We start from the raw sequence: 25181 nt of genomic DNA, 5'->3' as shown, positions 1-25181 counted from the left end.
GTGTTTGTCCGAATGCTGGTGGTAGCTGAGAAGAGACAAGTGTGGCTGGCCCTTCTGGCGAGGGGAGCTTTTCAAAGGTTCCAAGCTGCATACCCATCTTACAGGAAGAAAATATTCCCTAATAAAAAAAAAAAAGAGAATGTTTTATTGACTGATGGACAGTGGGCCACCAGAAAGTCATCTCACATATTTTTAACATTTCATGTTTTAGCATTAGGTTTTAGCTGGGTCCCTAAGTTATTCTCCCTTGCCTTCAGTAAAACATAGGGATTACTAATTAACTAAGATTTTCTTCTAGGAAAGTCCCTAAACCTGTTGAACTTTTCCCTTTCCAAAATCATGGATAAAACTAAGAGTGTCACATGGCAGGTAGGTCGTAAGTCAGTCGTATTTCAAACCAAGGGAAGAGGGGAGATCAGTATTTGGGGCTGAATGATCTGCTTCCAAACTCTGATCATCGGTCATGGTGACTTCTGAGCATCACCTGTTTATAGAGTTCCTCCACAGCCTGAAAGGGAGCCAGGGGAGAAGGGAGTCTCTCACATGAATGCTTGACATTTAGGATTTCTTAGGATAAATCCAACAGTTTAGATAAATGTCTCTCTTTTAATTGTTTTTATAAAATAGTTACATTTTAAAGCCCTTATAGTGCTACATATTGTATTTTCAGTGGATTATAGCTTAGGCAGGGCTCTCTGATAGTTTCTTTGAAATGACTAAGTGATGGCTCAGGAGTTACATTGGGGTTTGTGCTGCTTTGGCAGTAGAACAGCATGCACAGACCTGTTTATCCAGGCCTTGAAAAGAATAGCTGCCACTAGCTTGGGCTCTGAGAGGGGCAGAAAGCCCAGGATGATTTTCAGTTTGCTATAAGCCTCTAGATAACTTAATTAGTCACTTTAAATGTTGAGACTCCTCTGTCTGAAATGTATAGGTTGGCCTGGAATCAGATTATCGAATTACTATTGTATTCAAGATCCACTTGTGCGATTTTTTTGTCTGTTTAGGCATTGTCCCCTTGGACTGAAAAGAGATCTTAAAAAGTCATTTCCAAGAAGGTGGCTTAGAATGCTTCCCATCTTGGTTGGGTGTGAGCTTTTACATCAGCAAACAAATGCATCTATTCTTCTGTCTTAAAAGTTGCCTTCACTTTGTTTTAATGCTTGGGATTTAATACTTGAGCAAGGACACCATCCTGAAAGCCCTGGCTAAATTGATGCAACAATTCTGTTTTATATTCTAATAAATCAGAATACTGAGTTACGCCAGCTGTGAGGAAAGAAGAGGGGCTATTTCTGTGGGAATATTATATAGAAAAAAACAGATGAGGAGGGAATTCCAGAGCACGTGGGGGAGATGGAGCACCGAAAACATGATTTAGAGTGGACTGAGATAGAACACAAGAAAATAAGGAGTGCTTAGTGCAAGTGGTGCTTATTTTAGTCAAGTTTCCTGGTCTCCATTCAAAGGTTTTCTTTGGTATAAAGTACAGGTCAAGAATTGGCACTTGATTTACTGGGATTGATGTGAATTTTGAATAAGCTTCAGTTGTCAGTTCCAGTTCTGTACATGACAGCTCCTTGCTGCAAAAGATTGTTTTGTACATTGGGAAAATATAGTCATAATTATTTTTGTTTATCAGACATTTAATATGTGGTAGCTACAGGCTGGTTTTAACAGTTCTTTGGTTTTTTTCAGTAGTTACTGAGATGAGTAAAGCTTTCTTTTCTGCTATACAGAGAAACTTTGTAACACTGCCAGTTTCTCGTACCAAGAGGAGTCAACCTGTGTGTTCTGAGCCTTAATTCTGTGAGGGCTAACAGGGTGCAATCATGTTGCTTATTGTTGTGAAACAGTGTTTTAATAAAAATAAATTGTAGTGTTCCTGTTTCTAGAAGATCCATAGATCAGACGGCTCTTTCCAGAAGCATGTGATAAGGGGTAGTTTGTAGTATTCAGAACTACTTAAATAGCATAGTGTCAGTTGTTTGCTTAAGAGAGAAATCAGGTAAGTGGTTAAATTGACATGAACCTTTTGACAGGTGCTTGTCCAGGAATGTCTGCTTATGGTTCAGTACGAGTGCAAGAAAATTGAAAACCAGGGTCAGCAATCTCTGGAATGGAAGAGTAGTACTACAAAACATTAATTCTGATTTATTGGTTTTTCTGCATGTTTCAAAGAACAGCTGTAATTTTGAGAACTGACTGGTGACTTGGGGTGCCAGGCTTGAGACCCTGAGGTGGAGTAGCCATTAAGATGTCACTCCTTGCTCACTGCCTGCTGTCTCTCCCATCATTTTAGTCAGCTCGTGTGGTAGTGCATCAAGAACATGGTGTTACACATGTGGATGTTGGATTCATGGCCCACGCTGTGTGTCTGAGGGCCTTTCCTTGCCTGCAGCAACAAATCTTGAGGTTGTGTCCACCTGTATTTACACTGTATCTATAGCAGCGTCTGCAACATGAACCTTTTCTGAAATGAGCTCACCACAGCCCAGATCCTATAGCTGCTCGTTTCATTAGCCGGTAATTGCTTAATATCTATGGGAATAAAGGCTGTCCTTTAGATAATCCTGCCTCCAGTCAGTCAGCTTTCTATTGCAATCAGAGCTAAACAGATTTGCACCCCTTCTCTCCCCATCCTCCCAATCTAATGCCTTGCCTACAGAACTGCTGCAGCAGGTGCTGAGCACTGACAGCTCCACTTAAAGGTGGAGCTGTGGTCAGATTTATGGCTTCACAGGGAGCTGAGGTGATCTAATGCCTTTCTGTTTCCAGAAGAATGATCTTCCAGCTTGTCAGACCCCTTTGTAAGTCCATGAAATTTAGTAAAGTGGTAGAAAAATTACTTGTTTCCTCCCCTGAGTTTTCTCCCTTTTTGATGTGTTAAAGCAACCTATGAAAGTGTCTGACAGCTGCCTGACTTGTCACAAGGTGAGCAGTGACTGGAAATGATGCTTCATGTACTTTATGCTCTCCATTGAGGTGGTGGTGACCCCAAGCACGCTGTGCCCCCCTGGGCTTGCAGGATGCTGTGTAATCACAGCATCCATAGTGCTGGACAATGCTCTCTTGGTGATTCACAGGTCACGACTGTCTTCATGGCTTCTGTCTTCTTGGGCTGGAACTTCTGTTTTTTAATGAAAGAAACTGTCTTCAGAAATTACAGCTCAAGCCAAACAGAGTGGGTATGGTTTTATATCATTAATTATGTCTGAATTGTTGTTCCCATTGATTCTATGTTGTTTCTAGGTACTGACTCTAGAGTACTTCCCTGAAATGTTTATTTTCTTTCTGTAGCTTTGAAGTGCCAAGAAAGGACAGTGTCCTGAGACCCCACTGAAAGGTTTTGTGAAAATACCCACATTAGTGTGTGGTTCTTCCTCTTGCTTTACTCCATCTCTTGAAACTGAAATGGTTGTGCAGGAAGGCACCTTAAGCAGGTGCAAAAATGTTTGGCTGGGCTGGCAGGGGAAGAATGTTGAAAAGTGCATCTTCTGGTAAATCAAAACCGGGCCTTTTGGTGGTGTTAAGTCCACACCAAGGGGGTAGTGCTGCACTTACTTGTTGCAGGGAGCATCTAAGAGTGTCCTGTCAGGGACAAAGTCCTTCACTTTACTTTCTCCTTGGAATAATTATGGTTTTGAAGCTGACATCCTTTATATGTGAAATTTAAAGGTGTTTGATGTCAAATTTGAAACACGAACTCATTTTTAGTCTTAACTTAGTGCTGTGTCCTATCACCATTCCTCAAAACTTTTAGAGCAGGATTGCAAGTATTAATCCAATATTGACATTCAGTTTAATAAAGGACACGACACCATAAACTGTTAGAGGTTGGGTTTATCAGACAAATCCACACGAACTTTCTAGTGTGATTCTAATACAGCATTGCACATGTTGTTAATTATGGAATGAAAATGTCCAAATGGAATTGTTATAGAAATAATTAGGAAGGGTTTCCTAACACAAAAGAGAAATTCAGGTACTCATTTATTTGCATTAAAAATAGGAGTTCAGGAGTCCCAGTCGAGAGCTTGGGACTCCTTATTTGTTAACACTCCACGAACAGAGCAAAGAGTATTGTTACCCCAAAAAAGTGTTCATAGCTCAAGGGGTTCCTGGAAAATACAATTTCAAGGAAATAATTTCACAGCACCTTTCCTTTCCTATCAACACTTTTTGTAAAGATAGTGTTCCCAGGGGCACTAGTTTGGCACAAATGGAAGGTAGAATGATCTGTCTCTGCTGCTGCCCTTGCCTGCAGGAGGAGGAGAGAACAGTGCTGTACAGCTACCCAGGAAGCTTTTCCATCGTCTGTAGCCTGTCAGGAACAGGCTATTTGTGAGCAGGTCCAGGCTATTCTGGGAAAAGTACTTTGCAGTAGTGCAACATAAAGAAGATCGGTTTAGATTTAATATTAGAAATGTGTTGTAACCCTGCATGTCATTGTCCATCTCACCAGAATTGCCAGTGTTAGTGGCGATGTTGGTGCCTGCAAAGTCCCTTTGCTACCCCTGACCTGCAGTAAACTCAGTCGTGGTATTAAGGTATAGGCACTGATGGAGTTGAGGCCGCGTAGCTGCGATGTAGCTGCTCTGGAGGGAGGACCCAGGGGTGTAACTGGATCTGCAGAGCTGCGAGGCTGCTGCAGTCCTTGGCAGAACGTCAGGCAAGGTCCATCATTGCTGTGGAAGAGCACGAGACACACGGTGTGCTGAAGCCCTGCCCTCCGGTCCTGTGCAGCTTCTTGGGTTTTGACTGGGAAGGTGAAATTGTTTTGGCAGTTAGAATAATATCTTGAATCCATGTGTTCCTAATGAGCCTTCCCAAGTAAGATGCTTATTAGCTGCCCAAAGCAGCTCGCAAAAGAATCCAAAAATAGCACAGTGACTGGTTACTCTATCACTTTGCTGCAGATCTGATTAGAATAGAGCAGAGTGCCTAAATTTTGCCACATGAACAGTGTAATATGTCTTCCAGGAATGCTAACGTGAAATATGTTTGGGTTTTTTACTTGCTTGTTTTGATTATTAAATAAGTTTATTTTTTGTTTGAAAAGCCAAATTTGTTTGACATATTTGGGATAGTGTGATTTTTAAAACAATTTATTATTAATATGTGATCATTGTAGGTCATGTCCATTCACAAGAGGCATCTGATGAATTAGGTGATTTCTCACTCTGCTGTGAGTGATGATATCCAACTCTTCATTCTCTCTAGCTTTGTCTTAGTGTGTGAGAAACTGCATTGATTTACAGAAATGTCAGATGTTCTAACTTGAAAATACATTGAAGTTTGTTCTGGGAGACTGGCGGCGATGCAGCTATTTTAACATTTTGCATATGGATTTTCAGTATTTTCACACTGAAGTTATATTTGTATTGTGGGTATGTTATTAAGCTCTTACAAAAAATCAAAACAAAACCTAAAAATTGATGCTTAACATGTGCAGTAATAATGAAAGCATCTGCTTTCCTGTGATATAAAACTATGATGAAAATACTGTATGTGAAGCAAGATTTTTTGTGAGATTTTAAATGTGCAAGGTCTCTGGAAGTACAGTTGCTGGTGTAAGGAAGAGCAGAAAGGCAGGAAGAGTTGAAAAGAGTGGTGAAAAGAGCAGACTGCACCAGTACTACCCAAGTTGTATTCTTAAGTACAAACTGTGTGTGTAATTCACTTTAATTAGTAGTGTTTGCACAATCATTGTTAAAAAGACAGACTTGTTTAGAGGTTCCTGTAAGGAAAATGTATTCCCTGTTGGGGAGAGAGAGGTTCCTTGCAAGCTGAGTATTTGTGAATAGTGGATTAACACTGATTTAGGTTCAAGGGGTGCACTGTTGCCTGTAATATCCAGTAAACATATCCCAGTGAGCTTGGGCTGGTAGCAGTTGGGGAGAAAATGGTCCATATCTTTCCCAAAGTGTCAAAACCATGAAGTTTTAGAACTTGCAGCAGGGCAGCTTCTGGCAGGTTGCTGCAAGGCTGCTGTGCTTCCCTTTGCCTGAGGGTTGCCTGGCTCTTCCCAAGGCTGAACCCTGAGGCTTGCCAGGAGCCACTGAGTGTTTCTCCAGTGCTTGCTGTTCTCAAGTGCAGTTGCTTCAGTGGTAGGTGACTTTTTTGCTCCTTTTGGTGTGTCCTCAAGAGGGAGGACTGCTGTTAAATGTAGTGATGTAGTTGACAAAGAAAGATGTCCATAAGCATCTAATAAAATTTCTTGTATTTAGTTCTCAGCTGTATATAATGAATTTTCATGTACATGCAGTGGGATTTTCTGCCCTTCACCAGATCACACAAACATGTTGTAATAGGAATAATATTTCCATCATATTAGTACCTTGTGTAGTCTTGTGGGAAAAAATGAAAAACCCTGAAGTACTCACGTAGGTAAGGGTGAATTTTCCTAGAAGTCAGTTTTGCATCAGAGCTCATGAAAGCAGGGAGTCTTTAAGCTGGCTATGGACTAACCTGGAATTTGAGTTCTGCTGAGGGGCATCTTACTGTAGGGATGCATTTTGCTGTGAGTTGTAAATAGCTCTTCTTTGTAGTACAAATGTGTATCACTGGTTTAGGTCGCTATTTTTCTGCTCGTTTAAATGTTCTCTTTCTTGCAATGACAGTTGTCTTGTTTTAGGACCGTTGCCTGGACTAACCTAGAAATCTTGCTTCTCTGAGCACCAAATCAGAGCCTGCTGCCTTACCTTTAATATTTGTGTCTGGTACACAAGATCTACTATCTGTAAGCTGGCCAGGATCACACATATCCACTGAGATGTCGACCTCATGTTCGGTGTTCCTAAAAAGTCATACTTGTTCCCTGATTCCCATTATATTCCAATGTTAGCATTTCACTGACACACAGGGCTGGCTCGGACACCAGGGGATAGTGTTACAGCCATTTACATATCAAAAAGGGGAAGAAATGAGCGAACCCAAGTTGCTCTTGAATAGCAGTGCTCTGTGCTGCTCCCAGATCCTGTTAACATTGTTCACACAATGGAGCGCTTAATGAATTTGCAGATGGCCTGATTTGATTTTTTTTTTTTTTTAAGTATAAATTTTCCCTTTCCAGGGGAAACGAGATGGTAGTTTTCTGCTGGGGTGAGAAAAATAGGGGGAAGTATTTTGTGGAAAACTGAGAAAGGAAGATGAGGCTGGGGTATGAAGTGGGAGAGGACAGTGGTGGCTGAGTAACAGGAATGTCTCATTTCTATGGCATATCTAAGGCACCAGTAGTGTTGGTACAGATAACAGACAACATCTAATTATGAAATAGTGTTTTTGTCTTAAAATATTACTGAAAACAGAGGAAATTATGTCTGAACTTGGGAGATTCTGAAATGCAGCTCTGCTCTCATTAGAGTGTGAGTCAGGTGTCCTCCTTGTTTACTCTGGCAAGCTGTCATAAAACTGCAGTGTGTTATGTTGAGTAATTCCATGGGCTTGTGTTTGGAGGTCACGTGGGGCACTGGTGGGACAGCATTATTGCTGCTCGGTTGGAATACCTGCCTGCTTAATCGTTCTGCAGATCTGTTCTTGTCCAGAAAGCAGTGCAGACTGGGCTAATACTGAGTGCCAGCTTGGAGACAGCTGTTTTGGGGTTGAGTTTTGGTCAACTCTTGTGTTCATGATCAAAACAAACAAAATCTTTGTGCTACCTCCATTGAAATTACTTTTAAAAGAGAGGTGAAAGGCATCTCGGGAAAACATTCCATCTTTCCCTGGCATTCAGATAGGTTCAGCTGTACCAAAGTCATTACTGGTGGCTTTTATTAATAACATGGTAGATGAGCTTCTGGTGACAAAGATGTTACAGCCTCTTGTGGCTGCCTGCTTGAGTTGTTAACTGTGCAAACATGCATAACACTTATTCAGTATTTAATCTGAGTTCACCTTGCTGTATTTAAGGTGTTTTAAACTGTAATTTTTTGCAGTATTTTTTTTTTTATGTAGGGTTTTAGGGGTTTTTTTTGTCATTTTTAACTACCTCTTGAGTGAGTTTACCAGATGTTTTTTGCAGGTTTGTTCTATGTTCTTGGCAGATAAAACACAATTATGATAGTACAGTTAGATTATTTCTGTGGTATTTTTTTGGTAATATTTTAGATTTACTTTAAAGCTTCAAAAATAGTAAAACTGTTTTTCTAACTTGGCAAACAGGTTGAATCATTTATTTTGGACCAAGAAGATCTTGATAACCCAGTACTTAAAACCACATCGGAGTTATTCTTATCGAGTGCTGCAGAAGGTGCGGACTTGAGAACTGTGGATCCAGAAACACAAGCAAGACTAGAAGCCTTACTGGAGGCAGCAGGTACTTTCTTTGTATAGTTTTTTTCTGAACCTGACTTGTACATGGATCTGTCAGCACATAAATTCTGACACTAGCAAAGTGTTCAGGAGTCTGGAAATTTACCATGATGAGCAGAACACGGAAAACAAGCTCATAACTCTTACAAGTGTTGCAGGTTGCTTGGCCCACTCTTTCTGTACATACAAAGTTAGAAAAATTAATTTTAATTAAATGGTATTTCATTGACTTGAGATTACATATGTTACCAGAGGGAGGATTAATGGGGAGAGAATAGAAGGAAGTAGGCTAGCTAAAATGACTTTTTTTTCCTGCTGCTTTGGTCAATATATAATTATTAATTCATTACTCCAGAAAAAATACTTTTTTTCTTTTTTTTAATTTTCAGAAAAACATTTTTGCATTCTGTAGTTCTGAGGTTATCAGTGTTGGAAAATACATATTAAACATTCCTGTTTTGGAACCAGACTTGATGAACATAGTTGTCTCTACATTTATTAGATTAAGAGTGAAAGCTTGACTAATTCAAATCCTCCTATGATTTGTTACTGGGGTGTTTGCATTGGATTTGAAAATTATTTGTTAGTTTCAAAATTCCAAGGACAAAAAGATGTAAAACCCCTGCTTTGAAACAAATCCCATGTGATCATCATGGGTGTATACTCAGACTTGTAGTGGTGTGCTGAAATTGGAGTTTTCAGATCTTACTTTGGAACACTTAAAGAGCTACATAAAATAGCTCTTAGCTGTGTACAGTCTTAAAGGAGAACTTTATTCTGAGGAAGCAAAGGGGGCAGGGATTTGGGATTTGGGTTCTCTTTGCATTTTGGATTTGAAAAAACCCCAACGTAGAACACAGCATAGCTCTTGTCAGCAGGAAGTTGCAGCAGCCTATCTGCTGTAACTCTTGAGGACCAAACTTTGTTTTGCAGGGAAGACAATCTGTTCCTGGGATACTCCATGCACTGAGGGAATTTGAATAATTTAGTCCTTTTTAAGCACTTTTAAAATTGAAAATTGGGTCCTCTCATGTACCTGGTGGCTGCTGTGTCCCAAAGCCTGTTTCTGGCTTTATAAATTGCCAGTGGATCTGGCTGGTGTTATGGGGCAGTGCATCTCTGAGGTGCTTAGAGCTGGGGCTGCAGTGCTCACAGGGATCTCACAGTATTTGACATATGCAGGAGGTTCCTTTGCTGCTTGTAACACCTGTGAGAATGCAGTCTGCAGATTTCTAAGCAGTAGTTGGGTATTTGTCCCCAAGATTAGATGATTTGTTTTTAAGCTGAAGTTTCCCTGCCTTGGTTTTCCCAAGTACACGGGGAGAATGGAAGGAATCTGGAAAGAAGCACAAATCAAAAAAAGAGTGCCTTTTTTTAAGGACTTTGTTTCCCTTTCTAAAAAGACTGGACAAAATTAATGCCACTTGATGAATGTGTGAGATCAAAAGAGTGAAAATACTCTGGGGAAAGTTCTCTAGTTAAGCTATACTTGTCTTTCCCTCTGTGAATTGGAACACTAAAAATATCAGGTTAACCTAAAGAAGATGCTGCGAATCTGGTAGTTCATTAATAAAAGCCATAATTTGACAGTGGGTGAAAAAGAAGTTAGTGTTTCTGGGAGATGTTCTATTATCTTCACTGGATTTATCTGCCTCGTTTTGCTGAAAATACCCTTTTTAACCCTAAGTGAGCTTCTGGGCTTCCATCATGGCAGCCTAGTGTTGGGCCTTTGTATTCTTTTGCAGTTTGGCAAAAGCAGGTGGTTTCTGCTGTTGTTTTAGTCTCAGTTCAGTCCTCAGCGTTAAGGACAGCTTGGAAAAGTAGATGACAGAACTATGGCTCAAACATGAAGTTAATTTAAAGCCTTGTCTGTAGTTTCCAGGGGTAGCTTGGCCTTGGTTGTGATGGTCCCCCTCTCCTGTGATAGGCTTGATTCTGCCTTACAACCTAGAGGAAAATCAGTTTTGTATTTAGTGTCTTGGATTTCTTGGGGTTTCTCACATGCCAGATCTGTGGCTGTGTCATTAGGATCTTAATGAGTATGACTTGCAAAACTAGTTTTGCTCATTCTTCCTGAATCCTTTAGTGCTCAGATCTCACATGGACATGTCGTTTATTAGTCCTGCAAAGTAAGCTCCAGCAACTGCAGCCACATGGGATATTGTTCTTCAAAGTCCTTGTGCAGAAGTGGTTTTCAGCTATTGTGTACTGTAGGATTTGGAGGAGTTGTGTTTTGTTTGTAAGTAGCTGTCTTGATTTGAGTGCTGCTGCATACGCAAGTGTAGAAGCCAGAGGTTATTTGAACTGCTTGAAAATGTTTCTATGTATCTGTATATATATCTGTATTTACCCACCATGAGAGTGCTGGATATTTTTTCACTTGCTTGTTCAACGTGCTTATTCTTTTTCAAGGATTGTGGATGTTGAAGGTGACAGCCTTAAGCCAAATTTCTAGCAAGAGGGTTGTTCTCACCCTTCTTGGCATAGCAGCAATTACACACATGTACATATCCATGTGCACACAAACATAGATTTCATGTGTTTGCCAGGTCCTCTGAAAACCTGCCTGATGAGCTTCAGTTTAGACAACCATACTTTATTCTGTGAAAGAACAGGCACTTTATTAATGAACAACTATCTTTAAACAACTGTCAGTGTTTGTATTATTTCACAAAAAAATAGTTTTACAATCTGAAGACCAAGAGAGCATTGTAAATATGTTTCAATCTTCAGAAATAGAAGATAAATTAAAACAATTGAATCCTGTTGTTTGGCAAGTTTTAGCCTAAGCAAACCAAATATTGCATATCTTCCTTCAGTTTAACTCCTATTAGCAGAGATGGGATATATAGGTAAAATAACCTATGGAATGAGAACCATCCTGTTTGGAGGTTGTTTCCATTTTTCAGGCTGTAACTAAACAGATTATTGGTATTCTGAGAGTGGAGTCCTGTTCTGCACTAGAAATATTTTTCTCCACTGTTAATTAGGGTACTGTTGATTTCTTAAAATACCAGCTTTGAAAAGTCATGATTCTTGTGTGGATCTTCAGTAAGAAAGTCCCTTTTTAGGGACAGTAGTTGATAGCTGGAGATGAGAGCTCTTTGCTACTGGGAAGGAATGGTTAGAGTGTTGAAAGCTCTTGCTCTTCTTGGGTTCCTTGTGGGTCCTCAACATGTGTTGATAAAAGGGCAAAGTGGGGAAATTTTGACTGGTTAAACCCGTTTCATTTTCTGTTCCCAACTTGTATCGGCATCAGGAAGGGGAAATGACTCTCTTGTGTTGTGCAGTCCTCTTTCTGTGGGTTGTTTTGTAGCACAGAGAAAGGTGTTGGTTCAGGCACGTGGCCAGATAAAAATCCTGGATGCCCATTTGGTGAATTCTGCACCAAAACCACAGAATTCTACAGAAAGTTGTGAAATGTCAAAATGTAAATCCCTGCAGTTAGATTACCCTGTTGACAGTGTTTCAGCATGCTTTGGCAGAGTTTTCTGGGAAGTCACTTGAGGAAATAGCTTGAGTGCCTGTGTCCCTACCAGCAGAGATTTTAAGTGTGTTCAATCTGAACGTTGAAACACTTTGACAATAAAGCATCAAAAAAAGATGCAGAAGAAAGTGGTAAAGAAACTTTGGCTGCCTTTGCAGCACATGATGTTCCTGTTGAGTATCTACATAGGGAGGAGTTCTGTAAGCAGTGAGTTCTTCAGGACTCCTACTATTGTTTGCAAAGAGGCTTGTGAGGAAAATATTTTGAGAGGGAGAATGTTGAGCCAAAGGTTTGTTTAGTGAAACATGCAAATAGTCCATCCTTATGTTCAAACAGGGAGCAGAGTTATGCACATCCTTCTTTTCTGTTGAAGTACAATATTAAGGTGGCTGGAGCCCCTCACATAAATGGTTTGGTGTTTTTGAGACTTTGAGGGATTAATTGTAGTGTAAATGGTGAAAGAGAAGTCGAGTTCTAATAATGTGTCTGTTAATACCTGTGAATTTCAGTAGTTCATTCAGGCCTGAGGGCCTGATACTGTTCTTTGGAAAGCTGGTAGGGTGATGGGGGGAGAATAGATTGTGTATTTTGTAACTGGGAAAGGCAAGAAGTGGAAGTGATCACCTCCTTAGTGGGAATATAGAACACAGATCAAAATATGAATGAGCCCAGATGAGATCTACCTGCTTTAGGATAAACTGAAAGGTTAGAGTAGATTCAGCAATAGTGAAATTGAGTGCTTTCCTCTGTGTATGCTATTTCTATACCAAACCTGCTTTTTTTTTTAATCCTTGTGATGTGATCAAATCCATTCATAATCACTAACAACAAGGGTTACCAGGGAGTGAGCTGTAGTCTAAAAGAACAGTGCCAGAGAGGCACAGCTTGCTTTCATCCTGCATCCGAGGGAACCCTTGGAAAGTGTCAGAGACTGGGCTAGAGAATTTCTTTGATTATGTTATTTGTGATGAATAAGATTCATGTGTGGACTTGGTGTTTCTTTTTGTAGGGCTGATGGGTAACTAAGCTGTGATTTGAATGAAGGTGGGCATTAGAAACTTAATGTGTGAAGGGTTGTCCAAGCTCTACTTGAAACTATAGAAGTGGAGGTCTGCAGAAAACAGATTCATGTTTGTCAATTTATTGGTTGCTCCTGTGTGCTTGTGGAATATAGCAAATGCATATCTAGATCTGTATTGGTGTTATGAAATAAAAAAAAGAGAAGTAGGGTCTTTTTGGGGGGGAATCAGAGAGGATTGTTGGAATTTGAGCAAAGATGTAACTTTATTGTAAAAATGTCGCAATATCATATTTGCAGTGTGTTTAGCCTCCTTCAACATGGCCAAAATCTTACCTTAGTCCAGTTATTGTGACAGATTGTAAACCAAGAAAGGTTTTTCACCATAATTTGATCTGATCTAAAATACTTGGTGTTGTATGGACATGGTATACAGACCAAATACGAGAAACAGCTTTCCCTAGGGCAGTTGGAATAGGCTTCATGGTAGGTGTTTCTTTAGAGATAAAAACTGCACTGCCACTGAAATCACCACTGTCATGCTAACGGGAAAGCTTCATCCTTTTGAGATACTGGCACATTACAGTGACTTACTCACTTTCTTTCTTCACCATCTAAAGATTCAGAGTGGGAAGGAATATATGGTATGTGAAACATACAGATATGTTGTGCTTTTGAGTAAGTTGGATAAACTGAATTGTGTGCATGTAATTGAGTTATTAATATTATATTTCTCTGAGATTTTGCGTGATTTAAATATTTTTTCTAGTCTAGTAGGCTTTTAGATTAGAAAAAGTCTAGTCTAATCCTGCTCTTAGTCAACTTAACTTCCGTGCTTTGACAGTGTGTTAAATGTACCAGCTTCGTATTTTTTAGCTGTTTTCCAGATGGATTTTGCTGTGAAGAACAGTCTCATTGTCATAACACTTAAATTGATGCCTTTAGGTATCAGATGGCTAAGTTACCTTACCAGCTCTGAAAGCTATACTTTTGGAGTTCTTTGGCAAAGATGATTTTAACCTTTCTTAGAGGGGATGGGGAGTGGGGAGAGATGAGAGAAGAATTACCAGTTTTATTTTGTGAAGTATAAAAAATGGCCAGGGTTCTCCTCAATCTCTCAAGTTGACTACATATTTATATATATCTGTGTATGTATCTCAGAGGTATCATAAGTAATCAGCAAGTTCTTCATGATTTTGCCATAAACAATTTGTGCAATCCTCCTTTTATTCAGGATTTTTTCAGTCCTGAATATAGTTTGTATTAACTTGGCTTCTCCTTTCTATTTTCCTTCTGCTATATTTTATTTTTCATGCAATTTGGATTCTTTTGTAAGATAGAACACACTTTGCTCTCTTGTTCCAATATGGGGAACATATTCTTGCTGGTTAAAAACTATTTTCCATTCAGTATTGATTTCAGGACTTCTTCCTATTTTAGTGCTTGGAGTAGCCTCAGCCAAAAGGAATGTAGGGAGAGTTTGGGCAGGAGAAAAGCAGCAGTGCTTTATTGACAATCCTGGGTAGTGCCTGAATTGAGGCAGGATGTACCTGGTACAGAGTTGTTCTCTTTGGTCTCAGAATTGTTCTCTTTGGTCCCTGTCTCTGCTTCCTCTCTCAGCAGATGGCTCTGGTGTTGTGCTGTCCTTGGGATGGTGGGAGACAGGGGAGCAGAGTTGGGAACTGTGGGAAATGAAACTGTTATGCTCTCAGAAGTTTGAGTTCCCCAGAATGTAACTCTTCTAATGAAATGTGTCAGGAGAGAGTGAGAGAGTAGTGAGGAGGTAGACCAGCCTCAATCTCTTGCTTGTACTTCCTGTGAGAAGAGTCTTAGGAGTTTATTAAAAAACCTCAATTACACTGACTTGAAATCTATGTTTGCGTTTTTTATTGTTGTCTGCATTTGTCTGTCGTGTCGTTTCCTTAGCACATGGTGATAAAATCAGAGTTTAGAAGTGTTCAAAAGAGAGTTTGAGCATTGGCTGGATGCTTTGGAGTGTGCAGATGATCAGATCTGAATCAATCTATCAGATTTCCCTTTTGGGTTTGGTTGTTTTGGTGGGGGGTTTTTTTTGTTTTTTTTTTGGTTTTTTTTTTGTTTGTTTGTTTTTGGTTTTTTTTTGTTTTTGTTTTTTTTTGTTTTTTTTGGTTGGTTGGTTTTTTTTGTTTTGTTTTGGGGTTTTTTTTGATGTTCTGTAGCTTAATATTCAAGCGTGGTGGCAGTAACCAGTGCCAGCCACTTAGCTTCGTACTGGACTAACTGGTAAGTCAGGTTGATAGTCTGGATGTAGAGCCACCCCTCCTGGAGCTGATGGAAGTGTCCTGTGAGGACTCATTGCATTAGAGCAGGGCTGTTGGCTGCCAAAACCCTCTGGGTCGTGTGCTGTGAGTGTCTGGGGACACCTGAGAGGAGTTACTGGAGCTCTTGGTGTGGGCTATAACACAGCTATCTATAACACCTTTGACAGTTTTATACTCTTATCAAATATTTGGGGTCTTTTAAAGTGTCAGAAGTAACAGATTTACTGACTCATCAATACTTTGCAGGGTAACACATGAATCAGTTGGGTTTTTTAATTGTTTACTCACCTTTGACAAAATACTACTGTTGTATGTTTAGGAAGTAATTACAAGCAGGTTTCTAAGAAAAGAAATGCCAATATAGTATATGCATAGCGTAAGTTATTAAGTTCTGCTTATTTCTAGAAAGTCAAGCTACTTTTCACCAGGTGAATGAAAAACAAAATATGTAAAAATATGCTGCCACTCATCTTTGATTCTGCTTGTGGTAACAAGTGGCTTTTTTTGCAATGGGATACGAGCATCTTCATTTCCTGCTATAAATTATTTTGTGCTGTTTTACAGACCTTATTTCAAAAGCTAAGAACTTAAATCTCTAGATTTAGAATGAGTTGTAGTACATTAAACATCTTGCCCAAAAAGGCAGATTATATTCTTTGTGAATATGAATTATTTAAATACTTAAAGATTGAATACATACTAGAATATGTTAAAAAAAATTATTGCATTGCATAAAGTTATCCAGCTTGTATCCATAAGGAAAGTAGTTGTTGTGGGAGCAAAATGCACAGTGCAGTTCTTGAGGGACTTTTCCCCCTGTGTAACAACGCTTGCCTCCAAACCAAGAATTGTTAACTTGGCATTTAGGCATCACTTTTCTCTCAAATTCTGTACAGCTTCTTTAAGGTTTTTTAAAAATCTGGCTGAAAAAAGTCTCAGTAGCTTCAGTTTTATCTTCTTCTCTTCCTTCTCCCCAGGCAAATTCAACTGTGCTTGTGCCATTCCTGACAGGTGGCTTTAGGAGCTGGTTAGACAGACTATCTCCAGTGCTGGAAGCTCCACAGCATGCCAAGCCCACTGCAGTCCTTGGGATGAGAAGGTTTCTTGGACTGCCAGCCCTCAGGGTTATGTACTGAAATATGTAACTCAAGGGTGAAGGGAGCCCTGAGCTGCTTCCTTTGGAAGAGCTTCGGGAGGCAAGGAAGAAAGATGTAGTAAAGCAGTTGATGGTTTTTAGTGGCTTTGTCTGCTTGTTTAAATGCATCTGTCTGGGTTCAGTGTTCCCTTTTCCAATGCAGCCATCCTTAGAGCTGGCTTACAGACTGATATCACCCTCAGTTATGGGGTTTTTTTTTTTAGTTTGGTTGGTTTTGGGTTTTTTTGCTAAATAACATCGAACCTCTCTCTGCCCTTAACTCATGTTCTTTAGACTTTCATCTGCTCTTGTTCTCCCCTGGAGTCTCTGTATGTGATCTCTGTTCTTCATAACTTTATGCCCCAAATGAGTCGTGTTACTGAAGTTGAGCTCTATTGATGCATGGAGAGAGGAGTGTTATTTCATCTGTCCTGCAAGCTGTGCTTTTGTTTATATATCTCCATTTGTTGTCTGCCTTTTGCCTTTGGTTTGCAAGTTGAATTTGACTTTAAATCTACCACTACTTTTCTGAAGTACTGTTACAAATTATTCCATGTTTGTGCATTTGATTATTCCTGTGTGTGCAGTTGGCTATTCCTGTGTGTGTGTGTGTATATATTTTTTTTTCTGACACTCATGTTTGAATATGTCCTTTAAAAAAGCTTCTCAAGTCAGAAGGCTAAAATTGTGTCTTTGCTTTCAAAGAATTAGTTGGCTATTGAGTAGCAGAGGAAGACCACAGTAAGCAAGAATGTTCTAACCAACCTGTCCTGACTTTGTCTAGTATTGCCAAAACCAAGTAAGCAGCATGCTTTGGAAGTCTCTGAAGGGAAAGTAGGAAGATTTGCTAATGAAAAGAGGATAAACTCGCACTGTGGCTGTGCTTTTGGCTGTTAGCCTTTGCCTATAGTGAGCACACCCAGTGCCTGATCCTCCCCAGCTGTAAAGACACAGCAAGAGGCAGAACAACTTTATTTTAGTCTTTACACAGATTAAGAGCAAAGACCTTTGCTTTAAAGAAGCAAAGAAGTTTGCTTTGGTAGAACCTCAGTTGGCTGGATTTTTCCATACTCACTATTGGAAGCAACTCCCTCCATTGGATTCATGCTTGTTACAGTTTCTCTCTGCATTGTTTTACTAAGTTTCTCCATCTGAAGAAACTTAGTAAAACTTGTTCTCTGTGGTGCCACATGTTGGATTCTGTGGTCTCTGATGGACAAACTCCTATCTGAAGCACCAGAGCTTCAGACGCATTAACCTGGATGGAAGTTCATGTCTTCCCTATTGTTTTTAAAACTGCAAGAGGATGCTGCAAAAAAGAAAAGATGGGATGAGCCCCCTATGGCTGTTCTTGTAGAGGGTTAATAGCAGATGGGCGTGTTCTTTCTTCAAGTTGGGTCACGGTAAAATAAATTCCGTATTTTCTTAAGAAGACTCTAAGTCTCCTGATTTTTGGTAGTTTGGTACTCCAATCTACCTTGGCATTCTCAAAGGTCTTACTTTCAGGATCTTTTGCTATGCAGCATGTATGTCATGATGACAGTACGCTGAAAGGCTGTGGATCATTTTAGGCAGAGGAGAGGGTTTTATGAAGAGTTTCTCAGATGTTCAGTTTGAAACATGAATTTATACACTAGTCTGTGCTATACGCCATTAGTGTGGTGATTGTTTTTAAAAGAAATGCACTTGATCAGTCTCTGAAAATACTCAGTATTTTGGCTTGCTTTGCCATACATAATTGCCATAAACTGGGGGCTAGAAGTCTGTGGGCTTCCGAGTTAAGTCAGTGATGTTACTGGCACTCAGCTTACTCTTAGATCTTTGCTTGAAAATGTAGTACTATTTTCAGATTTTTTTTTTTTTTACAGATAGTCGTTGAGTACTGTACTGAGTCAGAGTTGCTTTGTGATTCAGGAACAGCCCCTTGGGGCTCAGTTTCCCACTGACTGCCAGAAATTTTGAGAAGAGTTCAAGTGGGCTGTTTGCCTATAAATAGCACTCAAAGGTTACTTGAGTTCTTGCCTTCCTGCATCTCTGTTGTGCAGGGGGGTCATATCCTGGCGTCAGTCTCCATAGATACTTTCCCTTCATAAGCCTTAGGTTACTCAAAGAACAGAAAGTAATTCTGTCCTCTTCTCCTTGTCCCACTGAATAGGTGGGAGTGGCTGTAAAGTAACTTGTTTTCAAGGGACACAAGCCCTAAAGAGGATGAGACGTGAAATGCTGGGCTGAGTTAGAATGCTGGAAGTTAAGAACAGGAATTCTGTGCACCTTTCTCAGCGTGAATATTTTTTTTCTTCTCTTGGTGTTTTCCAGGGATATTTGAGGTTTTTCTTTGCTTCTTACCCTCCCACTGTGGACAGTGTCATTTCCATGTTCCTCCTTTCCATGTTTCAGTAGCAGTCTTAGCTCTTTGACATATATCTTTCAGATTCTTGGAGCCAAGCAATTGTCAGACTTGAAATGAGGAAAATACTTCTCTCTGATAAGGCATGAAAGGAAGAGCCAGGAAATGAAGAGTAATTGCCAACCATTAGCTTTGATATTTTCCTGTAAAATAATTAAATGAACTGTGTACATTTTCCCATAGTTCATGCCACAAAGTAAAAAATTCATAGGTTTCTTTACAGAGGTCATAATCTCTGGTTCTGAATCATTTACCAAGTTGCCACCTTTCTAGTTGTATGGGTAAATACTGTACATACTACAATCTTAGCTTAAAATAAATTCCCCAAGAGTGACTTGAGGGTCAAAAACTACTTCGTGTAACCACCCAGAAGCAATCAGATTCTTTCTCCTCAGTCTCTAGCCTGGACGCTTCCTTGACATACAGGAGTGTTCGAGCTGATGCCCAAAGCTCAGAATTTGAGCGGAGCTCCTGTGATTCTGGCTGGGCTCTGGGTGGGTGACGGCAGCTCCCCGTGTCCCTTCAGCGCTGCGTGCCTGGCTCTGTTTTTCAGAATGTGCTGGGATGTGCTGGGATGTGCTGGGATGTGTGTGCTCACACTGCTGGGCAGGCTGGGAGCAGGTGACTGCCCAGCTCGGGAGATGTGCTGACTCTGCCGTTCAACTGTGTCCAGTTCAAAGCCAGACAAAGCCAGGCGAACAATTCCGCCTGTGGCTGAAGTTTTCCCTTAGCTAATCACAGCGAGGCTGACAAGCGTGATACAAGCAAAAGAGCATTTGTTTTAGGTTTATAAGTACAAATGGAGTTGAATACTCGCTGGTGCTGCAGCCCTGTGGAAGGTGTGGTGGGATTGTTGCAGGAAGAGATAGTGAGGGAGGAAAGAGAAGACTGGAAGGGAAAAGGCATTGGGCACTCAAGTAGTTTGCTGTGGTTTTGCTGCTGTGGCAAATCATTCTGGGTGTGTATTGCTGGCTTTTATCTGTGCTAAGGGTGAAAAAAAAACAAACCTAAAAAAGAAATCCCTGACTTGGTCATTGAAAAAGATTTTTAAAATGAAGTGCTGAGCTCCAATTTAACTGTGATATCCAGTAACTCCCATTTAATCCCAGCAAAGCACCAAAACAAATTCAGGTTTTTCAGAGTCACATAGGTGTTTATAAAGCACTGTTTGATCCCATTCTTTTCCTTTATAATTTGAATTAAAGTTAGTACTGTGTTTTAAATATTTTTCTCAAATCTTCTATTTTCTTGCAGTCAAAAACAAGTTGGGAAGAAGGTCTTAGTTGCCAATGGGTAAAAGTGCTTTTTTCATTAAAAAAAATAAAAACCAAACCAGAACAAACCCCAACAATTTACTGGAGCTGGCAGAAATAGCTGTTACTCTCAGACAGAACTGGCAATTGTTTTCACTGTAATATTGCTTCTGTCCTAATTGTAGCTGCTGCTTTAAAACACAAGGTAACCCAAGAGTCAGAGTTCTCTTCCAGATGCTCACCTGCAGTGAGATGGGTAGAAAAGCTGCTTGCTGCTGCTGAAGTACATGCGTCATCATGATACCAGAGTAATTCATGATGCTTCCCTATAAACTACATGTAATATGTATGGGATCAAAGTGCATTTGGTTGAGTGATCAGCACAATTTTATGCACATACATGATGAGAGTGTCTGGAAGTCGTGGTTCCTGTAAGGAATCAGCAGTGTTGAGGGCTGCATCTGGGAACTTGTTGCCTTGTAGTAAGCCAAATGTTTCCTTGACAGCGATTCAATAGGAGCAAAATCTTGAAAAATTGAAAGATTGAATTTCTTTATAAAGATCCTGGATTAGGAAACAAACATTTGGAACAGACATTGTGAATGAGTGACGGGGAAGGTCTGTGAGGTGGGTAGGGTGGTTTAGTGGCTGTTTGCTGTCATAGTCAGGCAGTAGTCTGCTGTCCTGCATGGTTTTCTCTTCTTTTACCAGTTCTGGTGGTGCCTAGAAAGACCTTTTGCTGGTCAGACTTATCTTGCTGTGCTGAGAGAAAACTCCCTCTTCTTTCCGCCAGTGTGAGGGCAGTGGGGTTGCTGGGAATGCCTGGGGAAACACGGGGAGAGGAGGAGCACAAAGTCATTCTTCTGGAAGTGGCCAAAGGTTAGATTGGCATAGAAAAGCTCATATTATTTTAGCTTTAGAAAAGGTAACTTAAAGTTCATACCTGGGAGAAAATGGATTCCTAATGAAAGCTTGGGAGAAAATCAAACTGAAGGAAAAATTGAGAGTTCTGCCCTAGCAAAGTCTGGCATGGTCAGGATTTTAAATAAGATGAGGAGTATTGAGGAGGTAGTTACGTGGATAATTTTTCTGGTATTATTCTGTCCTATTTGGCCTCTCATATGGCAACAAATCTCTGCTACAAGGTTTAAACCAATCCTTTATTTGAATATTCTAAACTAAAATATGTCTGATATTCCCTATCTGTCAAATACCTGTATTCTTCCTTGCATTCTGAAAACAAAGGAATGCGGTGGATTGGCTTGGTGGAGAGGAATTAGGTGAAATTGCAGACTCTTTGGGAAGATTGGGATTTTTCTAGAAACATCTGTAAATCTATGTAGAGCTGATTTTCATTGCTGAATTTGCTTACTGGGCTCCCAAGCTTTACTAAAAGTGGAAGTTGGTGGCTGAGGTAGTGAATTCCGTGACTAGGTAACCCTTATTGAAGTGACAGGAGACTAAATTGAAATCTAAATTTCTAGATTGAAACCTAATGAATCTTAACTTCTCAAAAGAAATGTTAATAAATATTGACTAGTTAATCAAGGATTCATGTTTGTGTGTAATTTAAAATTAGTTTTCAGATTTTGAGATATTTGAGTACACTGATGTAAAAGGAGATGATCTCAAAAAGGAACCCTTGCCATAAAAATGTTACTGAAATAACAGTAAGAACTAATTGTAGCTGGAGAAGTGCTTCCTGGCTTTTGATTCTGGAAAAGGAAAATCTTGCTGCTACAGCTGCCCTGCTGGAAAGTGGAGAGAATGTGATGGAGATGGCTGGCTCCTGTTCTGACAAGTGCATTGAAATGCAAGTGTAGTGTTGAGAGTTTGTAGTGTCAAGTAGGTGCAAATTAGGGGAAGTTTTCTCCAAAGGTGTGTGTATGTTGTAATGGCCTTTCAGGTTTTTTCCAGGCATCCCCTTTCACTTGTGAATATTGCTGATGGATATTGTGGGTGATTTCCTATTATGTTTAAGAGTGTGGATTTGTGAAGAAGTGATATTTTGAGATTAAGACCATGAAATACAGTCCAGCAGAATAAATTTCTGCTTTTGCTTAGCAGATGATCTGAACGTGATTTTTCAGATTGCACTGAAAATGTCATCTTTGAGTGTCAGTTTGCTGTCAGGAATATGATTTGTAGCAGTTGAGAACTCGGCTGCTCTTGAAGTCTATGTGGAGCTGTGATGGTGACACATGAAATATTGTAAAATGCTAATAAATAAAATAAACCCTCAAGCTGTAGCTCTTAATTTCATGCTAAATGAATTTTATTTAGCATGTCCAAATACTAATTGAGAAGAAGAAAAATAAAAATTGCAGCCAGTGAGTTCTGTTTGTGCCATGCACTTGGTGAGACGGGAAAATAGTTTTATAGTGAAAATTTGTATCATGTGTATATAAAAGGATATGTTCTCGTGTGAAGAGCAGATACACCAGGGCTGGTGGAGGTGCACTGAGTTTTCATTGCACTGGAACTGTGCTGAGATCAAACCATAACTGTGATTTTCAGTGGTAGCGATTCCAAAGGCGTGTGCTTGGCTTGGAAAGACTGAAAGCCTCAGTGTAGTTTTTTTAGTGTTTTAGAAAACAAAGCTAAAATAATCCCTACTATATCAAATCTCTACTGTTCCATGTCTGGGAATAGTAGTGTTGAAATGACCCACTGAAAAATGGAGAAGCATTCTGGATAATGCTTTTCTCCAAAATAAAATGCTTACCCAGAAATCCCAAATGGCATTGCTCAGGGTATACTCTCACTTAAAACAGTTATTTTCCTTATACTACAAGTAGACTTTCCCTGTAACTCTGATGTTCTTTATGTGAATTAGGTTTTTTTAACAACACTTCATGTGAAAGTTTTTAAAAGCATATGAATTTTAGAAGATGAGTACACTAGAATGAATTATTAGTATTTTCTAATCTACTCAATATGTGGCTTTTGCCTTGAGGACTTTAGTCTGAGCAATCAGCATACAATAAGCTACATGTTAATATTTAAAATATATTCAAAAAATTGTAAATATATTTATGTCCCTCATTCTGATGCTGCAAATTAGATATCTGAATGCAGTGAAACTTGCAAATGACTGTTCCTTTTCATTTGCTTGGCTTTGGACTGCTCTTTACAAGCAAACGGAGGATGCTATTCTTTGGTTTACTGGCTGTGAAACTGATGTAATATGAAACTTGCGTTTGGGAAAATATTTAGACATCATCAGAGAGGAGCCAAGTGCACACTTTTTGTCAGTTACACGGGCAATTAGCCACCTGAGACCTTACAGAACAGCATGTGTTCAGTTCTGCTTGTTGCCTTCTTGTCTTGTAGTAGCTGTATGATGTGCTGGAGTTAACACTGTTCTGGTGGGGTTGCTGCTTGTTGGCACGAGGCTGTAGCAGTTGCTTTGGACAGAACTTGTCAATTCCTCTGAATGGAGATTCCAGTAAAGAACCTAAAACTAAGTTCCTCCCTGTCCTTCCTTGAACCCTCTTCACCTTGTTTGAGGTGCTACTTGTACACCAGGCTGATTAGAGCAGATTCCTGACATACTGTTAAAAAGATAAGAGGTGCATTTCTGGGCCATGATTCTCATTTTGTGCTTCTTTTGGGCTTTTAAAGCTGTCCACGTTTCTGTCACAACCTTTGGGGTGTGTAAGCCCTGAAGGACCCCCAGCTGAATCTGTATGAACTGAAGTTGAGTTAGACTTTATGATGAATGTGAGGACATAAATTGGACGTGTTACAAGTAAATGTCCTCCAGTGTGTGTTAGAACATGCAGCATGCTGGAACTGACAGGGAAAGCACCCAATCAGCACTGAATCTGCAGGGCTTTTTGAGGATTATTGGACATTAACTCTTGGATATGTTGAACTTTTTGGAGCAGTCTCCTTTGATGTTCAAAGTATATGTTGATACCAGCTGTGTGTCCCATGAGGTGCTTAACTGTGTTTTCCAAAGACACAAACCTGTTGGTGTTTCATTTTTTTTTGAGGTGGTGTCTGTATCTCTGACTTGTTAAACTCAGATCACACTGAGAAGTTACCAGATCATTTCAGGTTACCTTAAAACTCTAACCTTGGTAGTTACAAGGTGGAAATACCTTGATGAGTCTGAAAGTCAACAAGGAAATTGGAGTGGCGGTTATAGGAATGTAGGTGTGTATCTGATGAGCAAACTTGTCCCTTGAGAGGTGAGTTCCTTGTTCTAATACACCTCTGTAATCAAAGTCAGGCTAATTTAAATAGTTCAGTAATATGGCATTAAGGTGTGGAACATCTGGCCCCGAGTTCAGCCATCTCCCTCTTCCATTGTTGGATAGTGCTGCTGGCCTTGTTCCCACCAGGGTTTGTGAACAGCTGGCACGTGGCTCCAGCAGCAGGTGTTCAGATGAAGAACTGACCACTACAGAAGGTGTGAAAATGTGTCTGGCTCTGTGGGCCCTGCAGTGGCCCTGCTTTTTCCTGCAGAGGGTAAAGCAGGAGCATCACAGTGCAGGTGAAAGTCTCTCCACTCTTTATTCTTCCTGTTTTCTATTGTTCAGGAATATCCTGAAATAGTGACTTTCAGGGCCACTGTTCCTATGCTGATAGAAGGCACAGGCTTTACAGTAATTCTATCCAAGCTATTTTTGGTTTCACCTTTTTGGTCTTTGCATGGCAGCTCATGTTGGATGAAGGCATTTCCTTTTGGCTCGCTTAAAAGCATACTCTTCATAATTTTAGTGGTAAGCTGTAACTTTGCATTAGAAACATCACCCTCTCCATACAATTAATGGCTGTGAACTGTTCTCAAAAAGCAGTGGATCCCATATTCTGATCACTCCATGAAAAGATGGAAAGGATGGCCTCTGTAGAGGCTTGTGTAATATTCCAGGAAGTACAGAATGTCAGACCCTGGGTTCAATTCAGGTAGTATCAGATCAGTAACATATTAGAAAGACTGTAATAATGTGAGAAATTCTGATCACTTTTGTGCAAGGGTGCATAGAATGGTCCTGAGGATGCTTTCTGTATTTGTTGGATGGAAGGAGGCAAGAAGAATTTTGTCTCAGATCTTGCACATAAATAAGACTGCTGCGATCCCTGTGTGTGTGAGAGTGACACAAGAACAAGTGGTTTGGGCACAAAATTAAGTAAATTAGAGATTAAAAGACATATGAGCATTACAGCATAATCATCCTTAATCATAGCAAAATAAAAACTTCAAATTGTTATTATATAGTAAATTATTGAGTATGATGTGCAAAAGGGGAGTGAATGAAT

The 25181-nt window shown here is 39.9% G+C and overlaps 1 protein-coding gene across 1 annotated transcript in view; it reads left to right on the top strand.

The window, feature by feature from the left end:
• Positions 1-25181, top strand: part of LOC103618726 (ankyrin repeat and KH domain-containing protein 1) — a 114564-nt gene that overhangs the window by 19943 nt on the left and 69440 nt on the right. Inside the window, 1 exon segment of the mRNA XM_017738670.1 lies at positions 8164-8317. Coding sequence (XP_017594159.1) covers positions 8164-8317 — 154 coding nt within the window.

This window comes from Corvus brachyrhynchos, unplaced genomic scaffold, assembly GCF_000691975.1.
Source record: "Corvus brachyrhynchos isolate BGI_N302 unplaced genomic scaffold, ASM69197v1 scaffold376, whole genome shotgun sequence".
Taxonomy (NCBI): Eukaryota; Metazoa; Chordata; class Aves; order Passeriformes; family Corvidae; genus Corvus; species Corvus brachyrhynchos.
The sequence above is the reverse complement of the archived record's forward strand: the minus strand, read 5'-3'. Positions and strand labels throughout refer to the sequence as shown.